Source organism: Trematomus bernacchii, unplaced genomic scaffold (assembly GCF_902827165.1).
Source record: "Trematomus bernacchii unplaced genomic scaffold, fTreBer1.1, whole genome shotgun sequence".
Taxonomy (NCBI): domain Eukaryota; kingdom Metazoa; phylum Chordata; class Actinopteri; order Perciformes; family Nototheniidae; genus Trematomus; species Trematomus bernacchii.
Window position 1 is genome coordinate 2,008,496 of NW_022987797.1, and position 23,812 is coordinate 2,032,307.

The window sequence follows — 23,812 nt, forward strand, 5'->3', positions numbered from 1 at the left end:
ATATAAAGAATGTGAGAAAATGACACCGGCAGCAGGCAGAGAATATTTTAGTTTTTTTAAGTGTCTGATAATAGTCCCATTTCAATAAAAAAAATGTTTTTGGTGAAGTACGACTGCTAACTGTCAATGTATTTTTGATACATCTATGGTTCAGAGTGGTACCAACCAGTAAGAAAGAGATATGCATGAAAGCAAAGTGAAATGTATTAGCCAAATAGAAAAAGCAGTAAAGAAACCCAGATATAACTTGAAAAAGAGGGAACGTGACACAGAAGACACATACAAAGTATGTTTGTACAATCAAAGATTTGATTTTTTCTCTTATTGTCAAGTGTGTTGATGCAAGCATGTGTGTGTGTGATGCAAGCATCAACACACTGATGGAACATTTTTCCACTTGTACTTGTTTGTTTCATATAAAATCCCTCCTGCCTGATTATAATGGCACCGATTTAGCTTTCCAACATTTTCTCAAACAGTGAGAAACAAACAAGGAGCACTTCTTTCTTGCTTCCAATCATATATTATAATATATGAATCCAAGTTTGGGGTTCAGAAAGAAGATAAGGAGGGTCATTTAACAACAAAGAGAACATGACAGGGTTTAAACACTATATTGGGTTTCAGAAATGTTCTGAAAACTAGACTCATAATATGTTGATTTAACATAAGGCAACCTTGTTGAAATACTTTGTCAATAATATATATCAACAGCTGCATCATTTTGTGATAACAGAAAAGGGAAATATTTGAAATCCCATTTGCTTATTTATGGAGGAGGATAAGGGCTGTGTGATCCGACCAAAAGTGAATCCTTTTTTTTCTCAATTCTGAGATTAAAGTTAGAATTCTGAAAAGAAAAATGTGACTTGTATTGTGAAATGTGACTTTCTTCTCAGAATTCTTACTTACATTTTGGAATTCTGACTTCATTCTCAAATGTTTTTTTTCATAATTCTGATTTCAGTCTGGGATGAAAGAAAAATCACGTGGCCCTAATCCTCTTCTGTACTGGTTTAACTTCTGGTAGAGGTGATATTTTGCAATGCCACGAATGTAAAAAAAACATTTATTTATTTACCAGTTATGATGTTCTTTGGGAGTGAAGATCCCTACATTATAAGTCATATTGTTAGTTGTACTATTGAAGATATTCCATAGTTTACCTTTTGGACGGTGAATGTCCTTATGACGTACTCAGCCAGCGGTTCAGTTTCTATCAGGGTCACCTTGATGTCTCCATAAACCTCCATCTCATCCGGCCAGTAACGCACACACTTCACCTGGGAAACACATATTAACATTCATACAATGTAGTCAAACAAGTATTACAAGCCAGTCATGATCACCCAATGAGAGAGATTGTTGAGAGCAGTACCACTGAAACACCCATAGGCCTCAAGCCACCTTACAAGAAATACACATCAAAAATGTCAACAAGATATTCTTAAAAGCCAATGGAAAAATCCCATTAGCTTTTCATCGAGGTAGCCCTTGTGATGCTTACTTCCAAGTTGGCCAACAAACATTGGTCATCACTGCGTCACTCTATTTGGCCTCTTCATCAAACACATTAACACATATTTTGTAATATAATAACTCGGATGACAAACTCACCCTGCCCACCTCAACCAGGTTGGTAACCATGACGATAGAGGCTGAGTTCTCCTGCCAGACCATCCTCCAGAAATCCCTCACCGTCTCCTGCATGGGCCCTGACACACACACACACACACACACACACACACACACACACACACACACACACACACACACACACACACACACACACACACACACACACACACAAGCACACAAGTTAGATATATATGCATAACGACACACACACCAACAGACACATGCATATGTATACAGTATTTATGTATAAACACACTCATCACATAAAAATAAGTCAGCACTGATAGCACAGACTTAAACAAACACACACATGAACAGAAAAAGCACACACACACACACACACACACACACACACACACACACACACACACACACACACACACACACACACACACACACACACACACACACACACACACACACACACACACACACACACACACACACACACACACACACACACACGCACTCACACACTATCAATCCCAGATAGTGGTTCCGGGGTTTGAGGTAATGGGGTCTTACATTTGTCAGGGGGATTTTATACGGCGGTTTAGATTTAGGAGGTTGTGGTAATAGCCTCCAAAACCGAGAGGACGACATTTACCAGGTGGCTGCCACACACACACACACACACACACACACACACACACACACACACACACACACACACACATACACATACACATACACACACACACACACACACACACACACACACACACACACACACACACACACACACACACACACACACACACACAATCTACAAATCACACATACAGTCTCCTCTCACACACACACATTACGTCAGTTTAATTACCTTGTGTGGCGATGTAATGTCTGGGTCTGTGGTACCCCTGTGAGACAGATAAAAAAGAAAAGCATAAAATAAAAAACTCTCCATATTTTTCTTCCCATATTTCTACATGTGGATGCACTATACGCACTTTTACCATGTCACTTTACTGTTTCTTATATTGCTCTTGTCTATGTAGTGTCTTTAATGTAGCCTTATATTTCTAAATTTATTTTGTGTCTTCTGCCCCGCTTTCATTTTTCTCCGCAGGCTATCCGTTCTCTGTATATCCCCAGATGGGTAAAGTACTAAAATTGCTATTTAAATCAACATTGTAACTTCTTGCTTATTCATTACATCATCTTCTCACTTCACCATCAGTTTGTCTAACACTCCTCACATCTTTCTTTGTACTATTTGGCTTCTAAACTGTTGTGTTGATCTCTTTGCCAGCTTCTCTTACTAATCAAAATCCATCTTTTCCTCACTTTTCTATCATTTTTTATTTTATGTACTGTCCTGGTGAAATGATTGCTTACTATTTCTTCTTTTTAAATCATCCACCTCCTTTACTCTTTTTCCTTGTCCTCTGCTTCTCAATCAGTTTCTGTCTACTTCCATCCTCCATCTCTCAACCTGGCTTTTTATCATTGTATTCTTCTTCTCCTCGCTCCTCTGTTCTGTCGTCTCCTCCCATGTTTTCATTTATCCCGTCTCCCTCTCCAGACACTTCAATCCTCAGAGAAGCATAACTCAAGGTCGTTTTCCGAATAAACATCAAATTAAATAATAGAGGAGAGATTAAAAGCGACTCCCTCTTGTCCCTGCACAGCCCTCCCCCCACAAAAAGAAACCTCCCTATGAGACTGATAACCTTGTGAGATGAAAACATTTATCACGTTCATATTGTCATTACGACCACGTTATAGATATCTGCACAGAGGGAATATATTGTTTCGAGTTGCAATTGTTCAATACCCCACGCTCTTTCTTTTCTTAAGAAATAAATGGTGTCTGTGGAGACTGGTTTAAAATCAGCATTATGTACCGATTTCAATAATACCATTATTAAAACAGTTCACTGTTAGAGGGACATTCAATTGATAAGTGGAGCACAATGCTCAAAGGGCAAAGAGAGATGGGGGAGGGGGGGCAAGAGGGAAAACAGTGGGAAGGTAAGGGACAGATGGAACTGAAGAAGGGAGGAGAGAAAATGTATTAAAGGGGGGGGGGGGGCTGAATGGGAGGAAAGCAGAATAAAATACAATTGAAGTCCTGATGACTTTCTCCACATCCATATTTCATTTTTTAAATGGATGGGGTCCTTTCGTTATCAAAGGCCTCAGTGTGAGTGCACTTCTCTGTGGAAAGAATGTTGTCTATATGTTGGAGTCCATGTTGCTTTATTGCATTTTAGAGAATCTGAAGCCCATCTTATTATTATGTTTTGTCGGCACAGGAAAGATTGTTGAGATCCACCCAGATCCATCTTTTTTTCCTTTTCTATATACATTCAAATGACCATTTTTGACATTTCGATTTTCCTTGTTGTACATGTATCACTTTTTTAAGGCATACACAAAACATCTATTGCACGTCTGTCTGTCCCGAGGTTTCTTTCATTATTTCCACATTAGTTTTTTGCTTGTATGTGCGGGCGGTTTAAGGACAGAGGGTGTCGTACAGTATGCTGTACACACTGTAAAGCCCCCTAAGGCAAATGTGTAATTGGTGATATTGGGCTACATAAATAACATTTGATTAAAGCTTGATTGAGTAATATGTGGCTGAGTTATTGGGTACTACCCTGTTCAACCATGTATTTACAAAACACAGCCCACACTGTAGAGAGTTGCCATCATTCATGAAAATGATTTTGCATGTGCATTCTCAACTGCTTTTATTTTTAAGAACATGTATATAAAGGTTTGAAGGTACTCTAACAGAGAGCATTATGGGCACAAATTGCCTGTTGTATGTCTCCGATACAAATAGCTTCACTTTCAACTACTGCATGTGAGAATGTGTGCATATGTATTTCCATCTTTGTGAAGACCAATTAGCTTAAGACGTCCAAAGTGAAGACAGATTGAACATCGAGGACTATTGGAGGTCACTTGGTGTTTGGGGTCATGTTAGAATAAGGTAAGCCGTAGCGTAGTGTTACTCTTTGGTTAGAGTTCCTGGTTCTCAAAAGCATTGATGTACAGATGTGTCTGTGGGTGTAACCACTCACGTCAATGTAATTGGCGTTGATGTAGTCAGAGTGGGGGTCTCCTTCCAGCAGCTGCAGTCGGACTCTGGTGTGATCGTCTGTGGGGTCAGATAGCACAAAAATACAACAGGCCTAAAGTTACATTTACCCACAGATCGGAGCAGCTAACTGAGTGGAGGGGGAACCGACTACAGTAACTAACCAGGCTCCAGGTTAGAAGACTGTCCGAACCAGAGTATGAAAGCACTGGGCTTTTATTGAAAGAAGAACGTTTTCCTTCAAATCAACCTGTACTCACGCATTGTGAATGTCCTCTTTTAGTAGCAAAGAACACTCTTGGTTGAGCATACACATCATGTCACTTTGACACTAGAGGCCGCGGTTCAAGTTCTGTCTCCTACCAACAGTGTTTTGTATGATCATAAATACACCTAAGAAGAGGGTTTAGCCAAACCATAACCACAGGAAAGCCACACAAAGAGATCAGTACAGAAACTGACCAACTCATCCTAAAACCATACATTCTGGCAGATTCTTTGTAACAGAGCTGAATGGGCAAGAAAAAATTAGTTTTGTACTAGAATCCACAAAGCTGATTTATTACAAATAATATTTAAATAAGTCATTGAAACACTGTTCTATATATAATCTGCCTCTCTCAACAAACACTAGTTTATTTGCTACCAAATGAAACATAATCAAAACCTTGCAACAGTGCTTAAACCACCAACATTCATGTTGTTCTACCTTGGGGCAGCAGTGGCTCATCTGTAGGGACTTGGCCAGGGAATTTGAAGTTAATGTTTAAAAGTAATAGTACAAGTAATGTTTAAACAATGTATTTAAAGAAACCATAGCAATGAGCACATTGAAAAGAAAACCTTATTTTGCCATAATGACTATATGACTATAATACCCATATTTATGAGCCATTGACTTGACAAACTCAATGGTGGAACCCATTGCCAAAGTACATGTCACCAAAAGCAGTTTTGCTTTTCTCTTTCTGGCTGATTACCAATTATTTTGTTCTGTGCTTTAAAAAGCATCCATAGTATTAGGACGCATGTGGAGATGATTATGTCTAATGGCAGGCGGTGATTTTGTTAAGTCGTAACGTAGCAACAGCAGGTAATTGTAGATGAAGCGAACATGCTTTCGTCTGATTATCTCTATTTTTCTAGTCTTTTTCTTTTGTCATGTTGACATGCTCTAGTTCATCCCAATTGAGGTTCATTCTCTTAAACGTATGAGAGAGGAGAAAGGTGAATGGTGATGATATGAAGAAAAGAAAAAGAGTATCGCAGGAAAGAGGTAAGAAATGGCAGAAATGGCCAAGTATCAGGTGATATGAGGAAAAGGGTATTGGGGCTAGGGGAAAGGGGGAGGGAAACTGGCAAAAGACTGGGAGAAATCAAAAAGGGATCACCTATTTCTTTCTTTGAAGTCACAGAAATGCTAATGCGATGAATGTGATTGATGCAATGCTACAGCGGGGTGGAGCGCTAACAGCAAGAAAACAGCTAGCGGACCGCGGTTAGTCTGTTTGCTGCATGGAAGACTTCTGAACTGTTACAGCAGTACTGTTGATTTCTCATTTATATATCAATCTCACGCTTTCTTTTGAATACTTTTACCCACGGAAATTCACAAGTCAGTTCAACAGAAACTAATTAAATGCTGTACAGGTGTTTATATGCAACACAACTGCCAAGGGCTTACAGCTTTAGTGTGAACCTTTTTTTGACAGAAAGGATTAAAGCCTTCAATCTAAATCAAACAGAAATACTGCATTCAAATCAAAGCATTCATGTGAGAATAGCTACTGTTTGTTTGATGACTCATACTTTGAATAGTTGCTCTCTATGTTTAAAATGGAGACAATCATGTTGTCAAGTAGGTGTTAATGTGGTGAATATTTTAGAACTGATGTGTGATTATTCTATTCATGGTTGGCACAAACTGGCTTTTGGTAGAGTTAAACAAAAGCAGAAATAGAAGCGGAAATTATTATAAGGTCCCATTGACACTTTTAACTTCGAATAAACAATAAATATATCGTATTGAAACACTTCAGCAGAAGACTGTGAGATGCAGAAAAAGCAATGTGAATCCAGTATAAACATGGCGATAACTACTATACAAATGACTTTTTCTAAGGTGAATTATGATCTTTCTCAACTGTATCCATTGGCAGGTCATGAAAGACCATTAGCTGAGTGGTGGACGATGTTCGGGATGTTAAAACGTAAGTCTGAAGTGTGTCTCGGCCAAATCCCAACAGGGATTTCAGCCTACATGATCCCCTGATGTCAGAAAAAACGGTGCAACTCAAAAGATGTACTGTGTAGTCTGATTATATTGTCTTTTTTCTGGGCAACTCTGAAGCACAGCATCCTAAAAGCCAGAGACAGGCCTCCTTAAATTCCTTTTCCACGAAGTAACCCAGAAAATAATACACACTATCAGTTTTTTGGTCACCAAATGAACAGAACTTGCTCCATTGGCACTGAATAATATCAGTGACCATGAGTCTTTAATGCGGAAAAGCTGCATCTAATACAGAGTCTTCCGATGAATCCCCTCCTTGATTATCATTTGTAGGATCACCTTGAGGAGAACCATTTATATCAGACACATTTTCCAGCTCTGGCTGAGAGGCAACAATGATGGCAGCATGACTCCACTCTGCTGGTACAAGATACTGTCATCAGCTATCAGCTCACCCACACTCTTTCTCACACACTAAGCATCTCCCTCTCTCGCACACACACATTCTCCACATGTAAAAACAAACACACCAGGAGTTAGTATGCCATCCTTCTGCTAGTTTTCTTTTCCTCTCTTCTCCTTCTCTTTCTCTGTCTCATTTTCTCTCTCTTTCACCCTTTCCCATCTAATTCTGTCCCCGCCTGAATCTCCTCATCTTCAGTTCTTTCCCTGCCTTGTCTTCCTTCATTTCATTTGTCCTCCTCCTGCTCTCCTCCCCTCTTTGCTCCATACTGTCTCGCTCCTTCAGACAGCAGTAATTACACGGTGCTAGTGTCAGAGGCTGTCATAACACGAGAGCCACCGATATGAGGCTGATGGGGGGGTAGGGGCCCTTTCCACTTCTCTCTGCCCAGGGAGGGGAGCTTCTAATTGGGCTAAGTTAGCAGGAGGTACTGGCTTGCAAACACTGCAGATCTGGACACAGGCCACAAGTTTGAAGGGGGCTGACAGTGTGTGTGTGTCTGTGTGTGTGTGTGTGTGTGTGTGTGTGTGTGTGTGTGTGTCTGTGTGTTTGTGCTTGTTTGTGTGCGTGAGAGAGAGTGAGTAAGCATAAACCAAGCGGCAACCTATTGGTCCAGGAAGTAAAGCCAATGCAGAACTGCCCTAAATTACATAGAAGTCGAGAATTATTGTATAGAAGTATAGAAGTCTATGAAGTCTTGATTTATAAATCCCTTTTGTGTTTTCAAACCATGAAAGTTCAATCAATAATTGTATTCAACAAACCAATCGGTGACCCCACGGTTACCACGTCTACTTCTATACATTCTATGGCGTAAATCAATCAAAACCTCATGTACACACACAGGTTTATCAATTTATAAGGATCACTTTACACTATATATATAAGTCAAGAGTTCTAGTGTAGAAGTATAGAGGTCTATGACATTATCTTCTCACTTGATTTATTACCCCAGTAATAATTTTCCTAAATTATTTATGGTCTCAGTAACTCGTTTTTACTCATCTTCAATACATCATGGTGTTCATTTTGTAAATAAAGATTTCATCAAGTCAAATAGAGCATAAAACAGCATATACTTCAGGGTGTGGTTACTTTTATGGATGACACGTATTTGCCCAGTCTTGCCTGGTTTTCGGTGCACTTCTACATTGTGAAAGTGAAATGTAAAATGTCTGCATACAAATCACAGCCTCAAATACAGGTTAGTAACACTTAAGAGGAACAACTTTAACCTTATTTAACAAAGTTATCCTCAATTAGATAAGACCTAAACTACTATCTTTAAAAAAGTATATGTTTAGAAGTCTGTAGTCATATCCCAAATAGCTCATCATGCTCATCGTGTCTCAGAGATCTGGATCTATAGAGCTGATGTGTGCACTCAGGCTCATGTTGGCGTCTGTAGTCCTGGAGTAACAACAAAGTCATCAGAAGCTGCAGTGTTCAAGGGCGAAGGGTTACGGACCCATTACTCATTAATGAGCTCCTCTCCTCTGCTGAGTAACCCTCTCCTCATAACCCTACAACCCCCCCCCCCCCCCCACACCCCTCTACTCTCATCTCTCTGCTTTTCCATTTTATCTCCCTGAGTCTCGTCATTTATTTTCATATCCTCTCCTTCCCAAAGTCTTGTCATTACCCAGGCAGCTACTGTAAAAGTTTTGTTGGGGAGAACTTGTTTACTTGTGGGGTCCAGAAAAGGCCAGACAAAATAGTCTTCAGTGTTTTTGATCTGGGAGAGATTCGTGGGGGCATCCAAATGCAGCAGTGAGCTGTAATTTGGAGACATCAGATCAGATTGTGTGTACTAGGAGCCTGAACAAGGCCATTGCACACACATAAATGAGAAGGAGCCACCAGTGCCTAATGACTGCTGTCGTAGCACAACAGTCAACAGGATCAAAGAGGTTTCTTTTTACCAACAAAAAGAACCAACCTGACTGAAATATTGTAATTGGAGCAGGACATCATCTATGGACTCATTCTGCTTTACTTCCATGAATTGACTGCCAATGTACTGCTTTATAAGTCCAGTGCCTACCCTAGATTGTTCCTGCTTGATGAACCAAAAATACATTTAAAAAGTACTTAGGTTATATAATGCTGAAATCCTCCACTGAAAACAGTACTAATGAGATTCTCCAGCCCCGCATGGCCCAACTCGGATCTTATTTAGAAATGTAAATGATCCTCGACCTTTACTTAACTATGTATCACAGGCTGGCAGAGCTTTTTGCTTTTCCTGAACAAATCTGCCTCAGCTATTTCAACTTTCCTTTATTACCTCCCCTACTTGGATTGAAAATGTTATCTTCAAGGGGACAGTCCCTTTTATTTATATTGAGGCTACACGCTTGAGATGTTCCTTTTCCTTGCATTAAATGAAACATACTTGAAAGGGTCCCTAGTATGCTTTCCCTTTCCTCTAGAATATTATATAGGTTTTTGTGCACGTAAATGGACAAAAACATTTACAAAGGCTCAATTGTCTTTCCAGCTGCCGGCAAAGAGCAAGAACGTGTAACAGAGCTTGCTGTTTCAGAGAGAAGAATTGAATGCTTCAATATGCCCATTAGGTTTTATATTACCAGCCAGAGAGAAACTAGTGCAGATTATAGGAGATGCCTGCTACTAAAATACTGTATCATGCACACACTTTATAAATGATATCCCTTCTTCCTTTGCTTCGTCTTTTATTCCCAGTAATGATGGAGGTTAAAGGATCATTGGCACTCAGTGGTCTAGAATATAGAGTGCAATGCTGTTGCCTTCATGGCCAAGTGTTTTAAAAGGCATGCTCAGAGGCATTTGATGGTGGTTGGCCTCATAAAGCACATGTATTTACACTTACATGTAGAGAAACATAAGAAAAGAACGTATACACTACAACCTAGCACCTTAATATGACACGTGCCTCGTTAACTAGACGCTTTAAAAAGGCATAACTGTTACATTCCCACATGAACAGATGGAGCTGGTACTTCACAGACAGAAAGAAAATGCCAACAGAAGCAAGTTGAAAGTGCTGAACAAGATGTTTTACTCTTCTATCTTCTCTCCCTCTCTTCTCCTCCTCTCCCTGCTCCCCTCGCCTCCTTTACAGTCGCCACTAAGCAGGGATTGTGTCTGTCACAGATATACTTAATCAGTTAACTCCCCACGGAGCTCAACTCACTCATGGCACACACTCCGCTGTCAGCCCGGCTCAAGGCATTAGGGAATTTAATAGCATGTGTGATTGAACATAAGTGTGTGAGTGTGTGCGACATTGAGTAGCGTGTAAGTGTGTTAAAGTGTGTCTTCTTCCCTTGCTCGTATGTTCTGGAACATCTTCAAGAAGTCCTTCTCCAAGGTTTGTGTGTGCGTTTTTCAAAGTGCAACTTTAACGTTCAAGTGTTGTGTGTGTTCCAATGTCAGCAACTATGTTTGCATGTGTGTGTGGGGCCTGTGTTAGATGGACCATCTGCATGTATGTGTGTGTGTGTGTGTGTGTGTGTGTGTGTGTGTGTGTGTGTGTGTGTGTGTGTGTGTGTGTGTGTGTGTGTGAGGGTGTAATAGCCTATTAAGAGCAGAGCGCCCTGCAGCGGATGTGTCAAACAACTCAGAATGTCCTCGACTTATGCACACAAACACACACACCTCAAGCAGTGTTAAGGCTGATGGGAGTAAAAGAGAAAGGGGGGGGGGGCGGGGGTTTGCGGCAACACTGTGTTTAAGTGTAAGACACATACCTAGCAGCAATTTTATAACATTATACGTTTTAAAGATTTTTAAGATCTATTCTGCTTTTTGGGCTTTCACTTTCCTGTAGTGTTCTATAGGTTTCCATGCATGTAAATGGTCTAAAATCCCTGTGTTCCCTGTTTCTCTCCCACACCCCCCCCCCCCCCCCCCTGCCTGAAACGCCTCCATTGGACTACTTTGTGTACTTCCGTAACATAGTGACATCACTATGTAACACTCATACTTCTATTGGCTAGCGCTCCAACACATTGTACGCAATAGGCTAAGGGGCAGGACATCTCTAAGAGGTTTACCAATCACAACAGAGCCGGCCAGCTAACCAATCAGAGCAGACTGGGCTCTGGTTTCAGACAGAGGGTGAAAAGGCAGTATGAGAGAAATAAAGAGCTTTTTGAACATGAAAGCATGGAGACATGTCACAGGAGAGACACTACATACTGATATACACCTGAACATCAGCATAATATGTCCTCTTTAAACTCCAGTACAAATGTGCATAATATCATACATGCCGGCTATCCAGATGTGCTCTATGCCTTTAACGGTATTGTCAAGTTTGTGAGTTTGATTTGTACGACTCATCATGGTGATACCAGAAGAGAGTGTTCACCTACATAGAGAACAAAGTAGGATAGAACAAGAGTTTCATTCTTTCTGTCTGAAACACTTCATAGCTTAACGACTCTGTGGTCATAAGAAATATATCCTGTTAGCCCTTTTTACAGCAAATCATTTTCTTTCCCGTTGAACAATTGACACTCGCTCTTCTCATTAGTGTCCTATTTCTGATAGAAGGAGGAACTTCTTCTCTTCAGTGTAATGGCAGTAAGTGTTCGCCTGCAGCAGGCCATTCACACGGCAGACAGAAAGAAGAACTTATCTGCATATAAGTGGTGGTCTGATAGCACTCATTAGGTTTGAGGAGTGAATTAGTAAAGCCGAGCTCAGCTTCTTCTTTTGTGTCATCTTTGCATTAAAACGCAGAAATCTTAAATGAGTCTCTGACAGGAGCTGCATGATGAGCCACTCTACGGGTTGGTTACTGTAGTCATTTAGGGAAGAGAATGTTAGCACCGCTATTGTAATATACATTACATATACTGTAGATTGTAGTATAAATGTGCACTGTTTTAGTTCAACTTCTCATGTTTACATACACATTTCTATTATAGTTATGTTTTCATGGAACATTTTGATTTGACTTCTCCTGTTTGAATTGTTCATTTTATTTGATATTTTATTGGACATTTTACTTTTGTTTTGTTTGTTTTCTCTTTATACTACATTTTCATTTTTCATTCATTTCATTATAAAACTGTCACAAAACCCCAATTTCCCCCCAGGATAAACAAAATCAGATGAAATCCTACTTCATTGGGTATCTTGGAAACATTTGGATAGCAGTACATCTCATTAATTCATGAGTCATTCATCAACAATCAATTATCTCACACTGTTAATGATCAGAGTCTGTCATTACCAAATATCAACGAAGTTCCAATTGACAACCCCCTGGAGTTTTACAAACATGAAATAGAATCACTTCAAATCCTCCACCTTCTAATTCAAACTACAATCATTGCTCCCTCCACCGCGTGATGCCTAAAAAAATCAGCCTTCAGAATTCTGCATGTATTGTTATCACCGTGTCTTTGTTACCCCCAACTGCTTCTGAAGAGGAACAATGATTAACAGCAATCACCGTCAACAGTATCAATAATGCCACCGCTGGCGTTAAAAATCAGCCTCATTATCACCATTATCTGTGTGCCCCCCCCCCCCCCCCCCGCTGAGAGCTGCAACAGAAACCTTTCCATCATCTGAGGCGGGGGCTGAACACATAATCAGTCTTTCCTCGAGAGTTCTGTTTGTCTCCACGTTGGCACTTTACTCACGAAGATCTGTGCTGCTACTCCCTGATTTTGGTTTGGCCTCCGTGGTTCAAATAAAGCAAATTGTTAATGTGACTGGATATAAAGAGGATATTTCTATAGCATTAACAAAGGCACATTATTATTTTTATTTACGCAGGCCAACACGTTTCTCAAAAAATATATATTAAGAAAATTATTCATGATAATAATAGTGGTCAATATAATACTAATAATACTATTCATCACATTAATAATAACAATACTTATTCTACTACTTATATAACTATACTATTATATTTAAAATGTTTATAATTATTTTAAAACAATATATTTGTATAATCTTTATCTAAAGAGTCAGGTTAAAAAATAAATAATATGTCATAATGAAACTGTATTTGCATCCCACTACGAGTCACAAGATGCACATGACTAGCTTCAGATCATGCATACAGAGTTTTGTTGATATAAAAGGAGACAAACCCCCCCCCCCCCCCCCAAACAAAACAAATAAATAACTAGTTCTTCCTACTGTGTGTGCGCGGTTGGAATGAAAGACTAAAGACTTCACTTCCACAAGTAATCAAGTATAAACTAGACTGCAGGTGTAGGGCTTCCTAATTCCCTGAATCTACTGTATGTGCTGCTTTGCGTGTACAGAGTGTGTGTTGATGTACATAACTGTGTGGGTGGGCATCTGCGTGTGTGTGTTAATGTGTGTGTGACAGCTTGAGGGATGCTAATATTTGTTGTGGTTCTTTGTTCAAACACTTCAGAGGAGTTGTTGGCGTTCTGTACTTCAGAGCAGCTCAGCAGACGTGTTGAGAATATGCACCAGGATAAGAGAAGAAGAGGAGACTCCACACACACACACACACACACACACACACACACACACACACACACACACACACACACACACACACACACACACACACACACACACACACACACACACACACACACACACACACACACACACACACACACACACACACACACACACACACACACACACACACACACACACACACACATAACCTCTGCTGTAATGAGAAGCAACATGATTCGGGAGGGGATACTGATTATGTCAGCGATGCTTGGAGGTGTAACAACGGGTGAAGGGTGCGTGTGTGTGTGTGTGTGTGTGTGTGTGTGTGTGTGTGTGTGTGAAGAACACCGCCTGGCAGAGACTGACAGAGTGTGTAATGATTCCCATTCACCTGAACAGCGGTACACATTAGTAAATGCAAAGAGGGCTTCGGGGTGAGTTTGTACATGAGAGAGAGAGAAGGGAGGCGATTCATGACAGAGGAGATACAGAGAGGTGAGGAAGTCAAAAAAGTGAGGCGAAATGATAAAAAGAAAAGGTGAAGAAGAGGTAGGACGGATGCAAAAAATAATATAGTGAATAGATTAAGTTCAGAGCAAGACAGACACAGAGAGAGATCAAAAGAGAGGAGGGGAGACAGAGGGGGCAGTAGGGGAGAAGAAAAATGAGAAAGGAGAAGACAAATAGACAGACGGAAGATAAAAGAAGAATAGAGAGGATGAGGAGAGCAGCAGCAGGATGTTCAGAGGGAGAAAGGGCCAAACATTAGCAGACTTTCACCCTGACGGCTGTATTTAGTTTCTTTTTGTCTATGATGAATCGCTACAAACAACCAGTGCCATATAGCTCAATTACACACCAACACAGTTATGTGTGTATCTGTGTGTGCTTTTGTGACACATCTTCAAAACGGAATATCTCGTAGTTATCTTACTTTTATTTCAACCACTTTTTCTTTTGTTTGTAATACAATGGTTAAAGGGAACCGAGTTTGATCATCTTCAGGTTCATATTAGTATTCAGAGCCTCTACTGGGACATGTCTCCATGCTTTAATGTTCAGAAAGCTCTTTATTGTTCTCATACTGCCTGTGCTGCAGCACCTCTTTTCACCCTCTGTCTGAAACCAGAGCCCAGTCTGCTCTGATTGGTTAGCTGGCCGGCTCTGTTGTGATTGGTCAACCACTTAGAGATCACGTACAATGTGTTGGAGCGTTAGTCAATGGAAGTGCGACTGTTACACAGAGATGTCTTTACTGAATGGAAGTAAACAAAGGAGTCCAATGGAGGCGTTTCGACGGGGGGGGGGGGGGGGGTGGGGGGGGGGGGGGGGAGTGTGTGGGAGAACTGGGGGAACACAGGGCTTTCAGCCTGTGCAGATCATTTGCATGCACCCAAACCTATAACACACTAAAGGAAAGGGAACAAATAATATTCCCATCTAATATTGTAAATCATATCGCAATTGCAATTGAGTAAATCACAATAAGTTTACATTTGAAAATCTTGCAGCTAGTTTACTGTAGACTAAACTGATAAAGTAAACGTATTTAGAGGCAGATAAAGCAACAAAGGAAATGGACAGACGTGAGAAAATAAAGTTGAGCGGGATGAGAAAAAAGGGGACACACACAGAGACAGATCGTTTCTCAAACTCTGACAAAATTCTCATATTTTATTTATAAGTTATTTATTGCGGCCTGTCAGTTTTTAGTTTCAATCAGCTTCTCTTGGGGAGAGCAAAAGTGCAGCACTTTGCTCGAGCATGCAATAAAATACTGTGAATATCTGTATTTGAGAAGACACATTGTTTTTGACAGAAACTTAGAGGGGGTGAAGGAAGTCAGAACTCTCCGGAGTTAAATTACTTAAAAACGATAGGCTGCCTGTCTGAGAGAAATATATTCTATTCAATAAAAAAAACCTTTGATTTTTGCCTGAGTTTTATTGCACAGTATTCCCAGTGATGGAGAAAAAAAAGCTGTAGGAAAAGATCAATGAACAAATCAATACAAATAACTAATGCACAGGTTAGATGGTCTCTAAATGTTGTATAAAATAAATATCTTCAGACTTCATCTTGTTCTGTCTGTGCTAAAAACTGTTTTCCATTTTGACCGTGGTTTATTACGATTCAATATTCATATTCCAAGAAAAACAAACAAGGATTACAAAACATGAACAAACAAACCATCTTTCCTTATTTTTGACAACAAACAAAAAACCAACACACACACACACACACGCGCACACACACACACACACACACACACACACACACACACACACACACACACACACACACACACACGCACGCACGCACACACACACACACACACACACACACACACACACACACACACACACACACACACACACACACACACACACACACACACACACACACACACACACACACACACACACACACACACACACACACACACACACACACAGGCACCAGCACGCATATCCCGCTTCGCACATATGTAAATGCCTGCCAATAAATCAGTTTATTTTGAAGGCATGCTTCTGTTGAATTATAAATGAGCATATGGGGAGGTCGCTCTATGAACTGAGGGCTGAGAAGGAGAAGAAAAAGAAGAAGGGAAGAGCGGAAGGAAAGGGGGAGAGGGGGGAGGAAATAGTAGCAGACAGATGCCTGTAATGAGGAAACAGTGCTGCGCTTTGCCTCAACCCATATACTGTCAGAGGTAATCAGACAAGAGCAATGGATGGAGGGGGCGGAAGAGGAGAGGAAAGGTGAGAAAAAGCTTAGAAAATTAGAAGGGTGATGCTTGGGGGTAAAGGGTACTGAGAAGAGAGGTTTTAAAAGAAAAGGTCAAACTAAATGGGACATTTGAATGGAAAATAGGTTGGATATTACAGAAAATAGAGAGGAATGACATGAGAAAATAGAAAAACATAAAGGGGGAGCAGAGGAAAATCCCAAAAGAAAAATAGGAAGGTGAGAAAAGGGGGATTGGTGAAAAAAGAGGGAGGAGAGTAGATCACAGAAGGGTATAGAGATGAACAAGTATAAGGAAGTGAAGGAGTAAAGTACAATTGAAGAAAGAGAAGTGAACAGAATGAGGAGGGGACATCACAGTTGGGAGTGGAACAGGGAGAGGGGGGGGGAGGGGAGGCTTTAAGGGGACAGGGGGGCAGGAGGCTGCTTGATTAACATTTAGTCTGCGCGCTGAAGGGATTTCAAACATGGCATCAGCCGTTTGTGTTTGGCAGATGGCCGGAGGACGGTGTGTTAACACTTCAACTCAAATCAGCCCCTTTCCAAACTACGCTGAGAGATAGAGAGGGAGGAAGTGAGGAAGTGTGTGACAGAGAAGTCAAATGTCCTCACAAGGATAGGAAGATTATCACAGCTGCCTCTGAGGGGATTTGTATGGTCAGATTCGGAGTGTTCATCAATATGAACGTGAGCATTCCTTTCAAAAAAAAGAAAAAGAAAACACTTTGCTGATAATAAAACAATGCTCCATAAGCCTGTGTGCTCAAAAAAAAAAAAAAATACATAATACAATTGTGCAATCCCTTTGCTAGAACAATAAGTTATAATACTTTGCCACTTTGCAATCTGTGCAAAAAAATGAAAATAAATAAAATGCTGATATTTGGCAGCAAAGTGTGTCTTATCATTAGTGGCTGCAATGAGTCTGTTTTGCACTGCACATTTCTTCAAAACGGGGTTGCAGGCTCAGTGGTGGCGCCAGAGATTTCTCTTGGGGGTGCTGTGGGGTAGCTTGACGTTTCATAGAGGGTGCTCAAACATTTAGGGTTTCCCATTAATGTACCGGGCGCTACAGTGGAACTTTCTACTGCAACAATCCCCACGCAAATACACAGTGTACCTGCAACTGTTACAATGGAGGCTCGATAATCAGCTCACGGCATATAGGTGTAAGCAGGGGTAAAGTGCTATTTTTACAAGTGGGGAGTGGACCTCACATAGGGGGGTCCCCCCATGCTCCCCCGGGAAGATTTGTTTTTAAATATTGAAGTTAAATGCATCAATCTGGTGCACTTTGAGAGCAAAATGAAGAGATCTATGGATACATCTCTCAACACCCATATGAAACAGAACTGTAAACAGATTTACTTTTTCTTTATGGATATTTTACAAATTGCTCCCCTTTTAAACTTTATTATTTTTTAACTGTCATACAGTATTTCATACCTGTTTTTCATTTATTCTCTTATTTTTTTAGAACTATAATGATCATATAAACGTGTGCCTCGGAAATAATTGTTTACATTAATGGTGACCAAACCGTTTGAGACCCACTGAGATAACTTAGACTAAAGTTAACTATCTAAACACCCAGATAGTCCTTTAGCTCACTGAGCCTCTCAGTCTGACAGGAGAGGACTCTCCTTCACCTTGTTGTTGAAAAAGCTCCTTATATCCATTAGCGTAGCTCGCTAGCACCAGAAGCTAACAACAACGATCTCTGGTACCGGTGCGCTCTCTCTCTCTCTCTCTCTCTCTCTCGTGCACGCACACAAAATGGCTCGTTCCACACACACACAGAGCCGAGCTTGAATGAAACACAGAGACCCAGACGTACTTATACTGTACTGTAGCATATTATTTTCCAATCAATAATTTTTCAAATTATGATTTTTTTTTTTTTTTTTCAAAACCATTTTTCCTCCTGGTCTCTCCCTGTCATGCCTCTGCGCCCCCCACTTTGACAAACACTGGGTTAGAGGGTCTGTCCCTGGGGGACAGGATCAGACTTTAAGCAGTAAACATAGATGTCATACTGTATCTCTTCTTAGAATCAAACCTTTACCCTTTCTGCCTCTTATGGTGCAGCCACTCATTTTGAATGGAAAAGTGTTGCGTGTACGGAAAATATGAAATTCCTTGTGAAGAATGTCATTCAAATTGGGAGAGCCGGGAAATGAACATCATTTTCAAAGAAAATGTTACAAGCAGTGACAATTTTGCATACTGATCATTAACTGACGTGTGTGTTCTGTTAAAACCAGGTTCTATGTAGTAGAAATCAATACACATTTAAAATGATTTGAGTTTGAACGGAAGGTACGCATTTTTACTTTTGATCCTGTCAGTCAGGAGGAAAGGGATGGGTGTAAAGTAACACTATGTTACTACATGAGTGTCATTCAAATTAAATGACATGTTATTTAGATGACACTTTTGTCAAAAGCGACTCACAAACCCGTGATAGCGTAGATATGCCTTGGGGGGCAATTAGGGGGGTTTGCTCTATAGTTGCCAAACGACAATATATATATAATAGTATATGTTGACTGCAAGGAGGAAAAAGGGAAAGGCTACGGTCACAAACGACTGATGTCTGTTTTATGTAAATTATGTTAATAAAGTCCATTGTCTTTTGGAATATATGGTCATGTCGACCCTTTTTTTGAAAGCAGTGGATCAGGATAGGTTTTCTTCATAGCTGCCAGTGTTTGCAACTCATTTGTAAATATTGTTTAGGAGTATTGCTATATAAATCAACTATTGTAATGATTCCACATTTCCATTTCCAGCATAGTATGTAAGAGACATTGTGTCCTTCCTTGAGGCAGTTTGTTCTGAGATTATTGCTCTCATGCTGAAAAAACAGAAGGCAAATCCACACTTAGAAAAGGGGAATTAGAGGTGAACCTGACTGAAGAATAAATACCCTTTAACCCATATTAAAAGTTTTAGCCGCAGCCAAGCGTCCTGCCACTCTCACCACATGTCCTTGTTCTGATAAAGACATGAAGAAAATTACCCTTTCAAACATTTTCTCTAGAAAATGAGCCTTTGTGCAATCACAGCAAGCAAGATGGACAGTTTCCATTACCAGGCCCTTGTAATTAAAGGATTTGTACTAATAGCAAATTTATCATAATTCCTGTTGGCTATCAAGTCTTTGACAGGCTATTTCATTTCAGAGCAATGTTTCATTTTAAAGCCTTCAGGTTAGTGCAGTGTCTTTGCCTTGACATCTAAACCCTCGTAATGAGACATGCGCACGGAGCGGTATATGCACACACACACATGAACTGCCAAATGAAAGCAGTCTTCTGGACTGTACTCGTCATGTATGTGCTCTTGGGTCTACTGGCACACACACACTCATTTAATACAACTTCAACCTAACAATCTGCTTCTATTGTTGCATCCTAATAGAGGCTGGAGGTGGCCTCATACAATATCAAGCGCACACACATTATTAGTGCACACAAAATCATAGCAAACACCCGCGCCCTATTCACATGCAAATTCACACTCTAATGGCCAAACACACATTCATGCTAAAAGCAGTAGGCTACGTCTGAACATCATTACAACAGCCTGTCTCGCCAAAATGAAGCTTAACTTTGACAAAAGTCTCTTTGAATAAAATAAAGGCTGCAAGCTTTGATCATATGATGAAAATATTCCCACTGCAAAAAGGGTTATTTTCGCAACAGCGGTTCCCTGTACTGTGAGTACACTTTGATATAACTTCTAGAAAAATGATGTATCTTATTCAAGCTGCATATCTTTTTTGTTATTTACTATTAAACACATGCTTTGATTGAAAAGGTGCCACTGAGTCATCCTTCTGAAGCGTCTAGTGAATTGGTCCCGCCAAAAACCAGGTTCTATTGGCATCTGGCTCTCAGCAGGGGGTAAGGTCCATCAGTGGGACCCACCCCGAGCTGGAGGAGTCAGTCAGACTCTGTGAAGGACGCTTCAGGGCAGATGGTGTCCTCCAGCTGAAGGACGGTCGCTTCACCCAGTAAACATGGTACCTCAGCACACTTTATTAAAACTATGGTTGGACCTTATCTCTCCTCAGTAGTAGAATCAATGTGTATTTTCAAACCTCTCTCTTACCGCTGAAAACTTTTTATACCAGGTTCCTGACGATACCTTAGTTTTTGACCTAATTAGATTGTTTATGACACTTCAAATAGTCTGATACTAAGAGTTTTATTAAAACCAGAAAAGATATCCAAAAACTATTTATCCGACCACACTTTTGTGTGTGATTCTCACTTCTGGTACTTGTTGGCTTCAGATAATTGAAATGTTAAAATCAATTTTGAGAAGTACATAAACAGTTAAACAGTCCTAATCTGTCTCTTTGGCTATCTTATAACACAAAATGGAGATAACTTGAAGGTGTTTGAGGCGTACCCATTCAGTCATGATATTACTTTACCAAACCGCTAGCAACTGAAAATGACAAGGAAACAAACCAAACCAAGCCAAGCTTCGTTCAGGCAGGACCCTATACAGAGAAAGTTATCTGTATCTAATAAACATCTAGTTGAAGTTAAATGACACAAAAATAACCAACAAACCAAATCAGACCAGACTTAGACCAACACAACTGAAATAAGCCAAACCAAAACCAACCCAGACAAAACGTAACCAAACCAAATTTCACCAGGCCTAACTTCATTCAAACTGAGCTAAAGGACCATAGCCATATTTAGCAAAGAGTACTCCTTAGTCCGTCCATGTCATTGCAGTACTCACAAGCGATGATGTTGCCATAGCGATTCTTGTTGCGGTTCTCGTCCTTCTTGGCCGTCTCCCAGGGCGCCGTCTGTCCCTCCGCCAGGGCCTGGACACACACATGAACACGTGCACAAGAGTTTCATGTTGAGGTATGAACACAAAAATATGCATGCACATATGGCATGATGCCCAGAGCTTGTACACTGACACATGGGCCGGCAGAAGTTAAAATAGTAACATGAATATTAATGCAGAGAAAACTGACTCTGTGCCACTTAGGGCAGGGAGGGTTTAAGGAGAGTTTTCACAAGAAGGCAAAGCTAACAGCAATTCACTTTTGATTAAAGCAACAACAAAATAATAATGCAAGTTTTTAAGGCAAATGATGTGAACATATCTTAATCCATTCAATTCAATTCAAGTTTATTTATATAGCCCAATATCACAAATCATATTTGTCTCAGAGGGCTTCACAAATCAACAAACACAATTGACAATGTAAAAGCAATGTAAAACAATGTAAAAACAACAAACGAATATTACAAGATAAATGTGAAAAAATACCAATCAAAAGAGGTACTTAACACAATGACACAAATACAGTTAGAGTACAATAATTACAATTCCATAAAACGAAGGGTCCATGAGGATGTATAAAAGGGGGTTTAAAACCAGTCCTAACTGTACGCTGTACCAAAGAGGAAAGTCTTCAACCTACTCTTAAATGTGTGGACACTGTCTGCCTCCCTAATCGTCACTGGAAGTTGGTTCCAGAGGAACGGGGCTTGGTAGCCGAAAGCTCTAGCACCTGATCTTATTTTGTGGACTCTGGGAACCACCAACAGACCTGCACTCTGGGATCTTAATGCCCTAGAGGGGCAATAGGAGATTAAAAGATCCTGTAGGTAGGATAGTCCCTGACCATTGAGTGCTTTGTATGTGAGTAAAAGTATTTTAAAATCAATCCTGGACTTAACTGGTAGCCAGTGCAAAGCTGCTAAAACAGGAGTGATGTGGTCCATCTTCTTTGTTCCTGTTAAAACCCGTGCTGCAGCATTTTGTATGAATTGTAGGGTCTGTAATGATGAGTTTGGACATCCTGATAAAAGGGAATTGCAATAATCCAGCCTGGAGGTGATAAAAGCATGGATTAGTGTTTCTGCATTGTTGTGATTTAGGATGTGCCTGATTTTTGCAATATTCCGTAGATGGAAGTAGACAGCCCTTGAAATGTGCTTTATATGTGATATAAAAGACAAATCCTCGTCAAAGATGACACCAATATTTTTTACCGTGGTGCTGGAGGTCATGGTAATACCATCCGAAGAAATGATGTTGTTGGACAGTTTGTTCCGAAGGTGCTGGGGGCCTAGTATAATGACTTCTGTTTTGTCAGAGTTTAATAATAAAAAGTTGCAGGTCATCCATGTCTTTATGTCTGTGAGGCATTCTTGCAGTTTAACTAATGGAAATTGTTCATCTAGTTTAATTGATAGATACAATCAAGTATTGTATCACGCAATCAGTATTCTTCTCCATTACAAATAATTGTTTCTCCTAAAGAATAGCACCATTATCATATATATTTTTCAATGATAATGAGAATGATGTTTTAAAAATTGTCTTTCTATCTAATATCGCTAAATAAATATGGCAATAATCAAAGTTTATTTTTTTCGGAATTATGCAGCCCAAATATACATAAAACATTATGTGATTTTGTGATTTCACATAGTATTTCAAACTATGTAATGTTTTTTTTTTCTTTCTACTAGTGGTAGTTTTTATTGAACAATTGTATCATTCAAAGTGAGAAAGTGTTCAGAGACAGACCAATCCATAGACAACATTTAAGTAAACACTTTTGTTTAAAATACAATTTCTAGAAGGATTTGAATGTTTATAAAGTGGCACTTATGTAGTCCTGTTATATGTAAGCATTATGAAGGGATTTGCAATGGATGTAATATGAAATAGAAGTACATCAAAGCAGTGCTGCTCAACTTTAAGTCTTATTGTTAGACCTTTCAGCTCACATGTGAACACAGCACAGAAGTTGTGGCAAGAAATTGTACTGGCAGATTCCCAGCTCTATTAATCTCAATCAGGTATTTTTTATTATGCTTTAGCCAGGTAATTGTCGGCAGTATTTCAGCCAACTCTGGGATACCTTTCTAATTAACAGACCAACAGGATGGCCAATGACGATGCCAATCAATACCAACCTCATTGGCAGGTGTAAAGCGCTCAAACTGAATTAAAATGCAACCAGCAGTGAGGAGGAACTTCACAGTGGATGGAGCACAACATGAGAAAGTGCAGGTAAAGACTGCGGGGTGTGTGAAAACAAAAAAAGTTGGAGAATGGTCCTTTCTTTTCAGTGGAGAGAAGACAGATTGCCCTTTCCCCCTGCTGGGATGCTGGGCCCATGTGAAAAGCTTTACAAACACAGCAAGGACAGAAAGTGTGTTGATGTGTGGCT

General features: G+C 40.1%; 1 protein-coding gene across 1 annotated transcript in view; it reads right to left on the reverse strand.

Moving 5' to 3' along the window:
• Positions 1–23,812, reverse strand: part of ptprt (protein tyrosine phosphatase receptor type T) — a 350,127-nt gene that overhangs the window by 34,649 nt on the left and 291,666 nt on the right. Inside the window, exons 24-28 of the mRNA XM_034149943.1 lie at positions 21,349–21,436; positions 4,674–4,750; positions 2,462–2,498; positions 1,618–1,715; positions 1,167–1,283 (exon numbers count right to left, since the gene is read on the reverse strand). Of these exons, the coding sequence (XP_034005834.1) occupies positions 1,167–1,283; positions 1,618–1,715; positions 2,462–2,498; positions 4,674–4,750; positions 21,349–21,436 (417 nt within the window). The remainder of the gene's footprint in view (positions 1–1,166; positions 1,284–1,617; positions 1,716–2,461; positions 2,499–4,673; positions 4,751–21,348; positions 21,437–23,812) is intronic.